The following is a 6,041-nucleotide window of genomic DNA, read 5'->3' on the forward strand; positions in this document are numbered from 1 at the left end:
TCAATACTTCTGTAAAAACTGGTGAACATGTTGAGTAAATTCATCAGGATATTAAAAAGTCCCACAGAGAAGTAAATATGCACATTTGAATGTAGGTTGTTTTCCCAAACCTTTTTAGATTTACAGATTATTTCACAGGACAAACATTTCCAGACAAACTAAATGTTCAGGGAACAGGCAATGAAGGCAAATAGTTTTTTTTTGACACCAGGGATGTTTATTGTTCGATGTCCGAGTCAGGCTGGAAAATAAATACAATAGTCCTGCTTATGTATGTGTGTGTGTGAGTCTGGGCATCTGTGTGTTCACCTGCAGGAGAAAATACATGTTAAAAAATGTCAAACTAGTAAATTCACATTGAAGTATATCTTTTTTCATTTTTTTTTTACAAAAAGAAAGCGGCGCAGAGACTTCAGTGTGTTTTTCTTTGTTCTATTAAAAAGCTGGAAATTCCCAGCTGGTGGGTTGTAATTACAACTTGTGTGTTACATCCTGCAGAAAGCGGCACAGCCACTAAACTGTCGTTAAGAAATGCACGATTCTGTCTCTGTCTTAAACGTGTGAGTAAGACATAGAAACATGGAGTATTTTTTTTTTTTCCTGTCAAGTGAGAATTTCTCACCTTTCATCAGAGTGTGCGTCAGAGTTCAGGAATAACTCGATGTATCTTTCTCCTAAAAAAAAAAAAAATTAGAGAAATGTTCAGTTTAAAAATCCCACAGTGAAGAATCAACCGCACTGATTATGAGACCATTTTTATATTGAAACAAAGAATTTCTAAACGCTCTCAGGCTGTCTCACCTATGTACATCCGGTCTCTGGTCATGGCGGTCAAGGCGTCCTGGTGGCAGCTGAAGTAAACGTCGGCCTCTCCGCTCGGCCTTCCTTCAGGGCCGCACTCAATCAGGATCTTAGACACAGCGAGAGGAGAGAAGAACTGCAGGAGGAGAACAAACACTTAGTATCACGTGCAAAGTGACTTATAATTCAACAACGTAACCAGCCTCTTTGTTATTCATTCATGTATTTTTACCTTAACAACGTCTTCTCCGGCCACCTGGAAGGGAAGTCCTCTCATGTGGATGTAGTGAAGCGAGGAGCTGTGAGCAGATCCTGATGGAGCACATGCGTATTAAACAAAAAGGTAATAAACTCATTTGTGCTCAAATTATGTTTTTTTTTAAATATATACTGTATATCCTCACTATAACTGTCTACTTACCTAGTTAACTTATCATTTGGGCTTTCATTTGTATTTACAACAATTTTCACTGAAAATCACTATTATTTCTAAACACAAATAGTTTAGTATAAACCCTTTCTTAAATAAAACAGGATGTTGTTCCCAACCATAGATGTGTTTTGTGTTGCAAGAAAATACTTTTTTTAGGTGAAGGTGTCGGTGAGCTGCTGATTATTAGGGGTGAAAACCACAAATTTCATGACTAAACAATATTATATGGTTTCGTTGGACAATGTTGCGATATTTGCCGAGATCGCAAAGTCTGCCACAGCACGAGTTTGATTCAATTAAAGTCAGCCCAATTGTCATTCTTCAACACAATCAGTTACATGTATACTATCGACTGACTACCAAGCTACTAAAATATGATCTGGCTATGTCATCCCTGGTCTCTGGAGGAAGTGGTGACACAGAAGCAATGGGAATTACAAAATAAAAGGCGTATCTTGAAGAGATTTTTTCACTTTGCATAAATTTTACGGTTCCAGATAGAGGGACTTTGGTGCATAATGCGATTCATCTAAGAAGGTAGAACAATAAATAGTTGAGCAACAGTGTTAAAGCAGCAAATGAGTATTTAAAAGTCAGATTTTTACACTTTTGAACCCATTGTCATTTCAGGAGGGAGGGAGGAGCTAACAAATTAAATATAACAAGTCCTGAAATCCCCTCACCAGTTTTGTTCTGCGAGGCGGAGACGGTCCTGCCGGCCGACTGCAGGCCGACGTGAGGGAAATCTGAACTCTGCTTCTTCTTCCAACTCGAATGAATCTGGTCCTTTCTGCTGGGAAACACCTCGATGTATCTGCAGACGCAAAACAGTGGAGAAGACACATCGGTGACCGGTGTTCCTCAGAACGAGAGACATACCTTCACGCGAGCCGACCTGTTTCCGATGACCTGTCTGTCTCTCTGCAGAGCTTCGTTCGCCGCTTCTTGGGAGGAAAACTGCACGAAGGCCTCTCCGGAGTTCCTTCCTTTGCGGTCCATGACGACGGTGATCCCGTTCTCCACTATGTCCAAACCTGAGGGACACAAAGAGACGGATTTCAGTTTGTGTCATTTTATTGTGTCTTCTATTCTTTCTCTCTTTGTAATTTGTTTTTTTTTTAAAGAACCCATCCATGTATAGATTCATTTAACCCAATCAAAAATACTTTGGGATAGAGATAGATATCAGTTTGGTTGTCAAATAAAATCAATCACTGCTAAAACTCCACTTTAAATTATAGAGTCTACAAATATGTTTCATTACGCAACCTATAAAAAAACAACTGCTATTTCACTGGGCCTTTGACTTTTAATAGACATCGTTCGAGGGGAAACTATGGAACGGTTTCTAACCGCAGCACAGATCCAGTGTTTCACTGTAAATCTGATGTTTACCCGAAAAAAACTGGACAATGTCTTGGTCTGTGCAGGAGAAGGGGAGCCCTCTGAGGCGCACCACGCCGCTCTCGGACGGAGCCTGGGACACTTTCTGCAGGAGGGCTTCCGCGTCGCTGTTCGTCACTTCAAACACTGCAAAGAAGAGAGAAAAAAAAAAAAAAACACACGCACGTTTTTTATTCGTCGTTGTATTTACAGTGTATTGTTCTGTTAAAGTGTCACAGTAAGCCCCTCCCCCTCCAGGACCCTGAAACTGAAGCAGCTTAATAACTATTCATGTGGCCGATCAAAATGTTTTTCGACTCGGGAAACAAAGTCACGCACCTTCCACGTATCGCGGGCCGAGGTACTGCCGGTGCTTCTCCAGGGCTTTGCCCACGTCCTCCTCGTGCTCCATCTCGATGAAGGCTTGTCCCGACGGCCTCCCCACCCGGTCCACCGTGAGATGGATCCCCTTCACCCCGTCACGTATTCTGCACTCTGGAATACGGCAACAAACACGGAGAGAATGTTTATTTTTCTACATGATCTTAATGTTTAACTGGATTGTTCTGGTTTTTCACAAAGCTTTCACCTTAAAACTAAACAAGTTAGCATTTAGTTATTAAAGAGTTATGATAAAGATATAAACTGAGGCAGGATATTTTGACACAATCTTTACTATTATTCTATGAACAATTAAGGTCTCCATGGAAAAACCATCTCACATAAGGGTTGCAGGTAATTATTTTAATTATTGATTGTTTTCTAGATTCATTGTTTAATGCATTTTTCTTATATATATTCTTTATTTTCTTTTCTTAATATGTTTCCTCTCATTTCCTTTTCTCAATTTTCAGCTTTCCTCCTTTCCTTTTTTTCCTTTCTATTTTCTCTTTTATTCATCTCTCCATTTATCTTGTAGTTTTTTTTGTTAAATGTTACAACGTTAACAATAAAAACTTAAATTCAAACAGAATATAAAAAAACACAAACTTGAACTGTGAATAATGAACTTTCAAAAACACAGCGAGCCAACAAAGTGCTGTCAACCTTAAATGCATCCTTCACGATGCAACAAACAACTGGAGGTGCGGATGCTGACGCTTCTTCCCCCGAAATCCAAACTCTCACCTGAGAAGAACTGCAGGAGCTCCTGAGCCGAGCAGGACCAGGGGAGACCCTTCACCTGCATGATGTACACCTCCTTCTTCTCCGCTTCTGGATCCGACTGGTAGGCCGGCAGCGGCGGGTAATCGTCTTCACAAGGTGCTCCCGCCTGGAAGACGTGGACGTTAATGAGACAATACAGAAGTGCTGTTCAAAGAACCACAGTTTTTTTCCAGGTATTTTCCAGTCCAGTAAAGTTCAGGTGTTCACCAGACGATTAAAAATAAACTGCAGTACTAATTGTTTGTTTAATATGGAGGCAATAATTCAACATTATTGTTCTACATTTCATTGCTCCACCTCAACATTAAAAGGGATGGACACATTGATGCATCACCAATTATATTATGAATCAACATATATTAATCTGAAACCGTGCATTCTGCATAACTTTACTTTTGAGTACTTTTTGAGTACATTTCGATGCTCATACCAGAGTACCGCTTTTGATCATCATCTGAATTAGGTTGTCAATACTGCCAGAGGTGGAAGAAGTATTCAGATCGTACTTCAGTATAGGTAGCAAATAGATGCATTATTGTTTACATCACTTTAATGGTGCAGTTATTTTAATAACTGTATGTACTTCTGGGGAAATTAACCTATCACAGTACATGTGTTGTTGATTTGTATGTTGCATTACTAATCTGAATCCGCAAAGTAAGTAGTACTGTAGTAGAATTAAACTATCTGACTCCAGATTGCACTAACGTAGGAGTATAAAACAGCGGTACTGCTCAGTCATCTCCTCACCTCGGGATCAACCTTGGTACAGAACCGGTACTGACTGCTTCTCACTGCGGACTGCAGCTGGCAGACTGCCGGGGTGGTTGATGCCCATGTCGGCTGCTGCGTGAAGGCGCACCGGGCCGACAACACGCTGCTGCTGCTGTATCTTGTGTTGATACTTGTCGTCACCTGTCTGACTGCGACACACCGCTGCAGCAGAAACAACAGAGATTTACTGCCGCGTGACATGTTGGCCGAGGCTCGCCAGGTGTAAGGAGATAAAAACAGGTCGTTTTAAGTCCGTTTTTCTCTTAATTTAGCCAGTTGACGTATCTGCCCCGTTTGCAGGAAGCTAGACTATCTCACGTGGGTCAGTCAAGGGCAGAGCTCGTGAGGTTTAAGGGAGTTTACGGCCAAACGCTTTGTACTTTCCGGTTATTCTTTCACAACAAAAGCCGAAACGTTTTACATTTTGATCACCTTGCAGAGCTCACAGTTATTTTATTAAGTATGTTGTTATTAATACTGCTATTACCGCTAAATGTTTTTTAATGATGCGATAATTCCTTAATCACGTTTTGTTAAATCAATTAACACAGCAAAACTGACTAACTAAATAAATATATTTGCTGTAAAGCAAAAATAAATTAAAAAAAACACACTAAACTAAATTCTAAAAACTAAGTCAGCAGCTCGACAGAAATTAAATAAAATAAAAAAATAGTATATTTTTCCTTTTTTCTTTTCCTCTTTTTTTACCTTTTCTGGGTGGTTAAGTAATTGTTAGGAATATATTCAAACAAAACAAGATACAAATTACGTAAAATAATTGTTAAATACATGCAACTTGTTTATAAGTAATTTAACCTCCAATGTTGTATGTGAAAAATCCCTAATTTGCGTAATTTGGCAGATTTATGTATTATTCGTATTTTAAACATATATATTTTAATTTGTAGGTCTTCCGGAAGTGGTCTTGCCACTAATTACTGTAAACATGACAACCGTCTTCTCGCGCGCCTCACTCCGGTACTTCCGCTTTCCCACTCTGTTTATGTTGCATGTAGCCTGCTCTGCCCCCTAGAGGTCAGGATGACTGATAACCTACTCATAAACATCCTGTGTTTCACAATATGGATTGTCATGCCTCCACCTCTTCCAGCCATATAAATGGGATTCTACTTCATGGTTCGAGACAGAGATTTGAGGAATTAGATGAAATGTAACTAGTCTGTTATTAAAATTGTCATATAGGGCCAACATCAATTCTAACGGTTTGAACAAACTTTGTTGTGTGGAAACAGTTAATAATGAGATAGTTGACTGATTACACACATGCTAAAAGTAAATTCAATGAACAGTTCAGGTCTCTATGATATGGTTGGATAAGAGTTATTGGGTTGCAAGTAATTATTTGAATTATTGATTGTTAAATTGTGATTATTTTGTAATCTCTCTGTACCTACCTTACTGTTGAAGTCAACTGTATCTACCGTACTGTCTGCGCTCGTGCTACTGAAGCTGTACCTGA

The 6,041-nt window shown here is 39.5% G+C and overlaps 1 protein-coding gene across 1 annotated transcript; it reads right to left on the reverse strand.

Annotated features, from left to right (window-relative positions):
• Positions 1–196: 196 nt before the first annotated feature.
• grsf1 (G-rich RNA sequence binding factor 1) lies at positions 197–4,833 on the reverse strand. The gene is made up of 10 exons (XM_079221864.1): positions 4,535–4,833; positions 3,746–3,890; positions 2,957–3,112; positions 2,630–2,764; positions 2,130–2,268; positions 1,918–2,048; positions 1,034–1,113; positions 802–937; positions 623–674; positions 197–309 (listed from the first exon to the last, which is right to left on the reverse strand). The coding sequence occupies exons 1-10, from the start codon at positions 4,757–4,759 to the stop codon at positions 306–308; spliced, it is 1,203 nt and encodes a 400-aa protein (XP_079077990.1). The 5' UTR covers positions 4,760–4,833; the 3' UTR covers positions 197–305.
• Between the last annotated feature and the right edge of the window lie 1,208 nt (positions 4,834–6,041).

The sequence above is a fragment of the Taurulus bubalis genome (assembly GCF_910589615.1).
Source record: "Taurulus bubalis genome assembly, chromosome: 8".
NCBI lineage: Eukaryota > Metazoa > Chordata > Actinopteri > Perciformes > Cottidae > Taurulus > Taurulus bubalis.

Coding starts and splice junctions, on each gene's coding strand:
- grsf1 (XM_079221864.1), bottom strand. CDS start 4,759: ATGTCACGCGGCAGTAAATCTCTGTTGTTTCTGCTGCAGCGGTGTGTC. Junction 3,113..3,745: donor GCTCCTGCAGTTCTTCTCAG/GTGAGAGTTTGG, acceptor GCCGTATTCCAG/AGTGCAGAATACGTGACGGG. Junction 2,765..2,956: donor CGGCCCGCGATACGTGGAAG/GTGCGTGACTTT, acceptor TCTTCTTTGCAG/TGTTTGAAGTGACGAACAGC.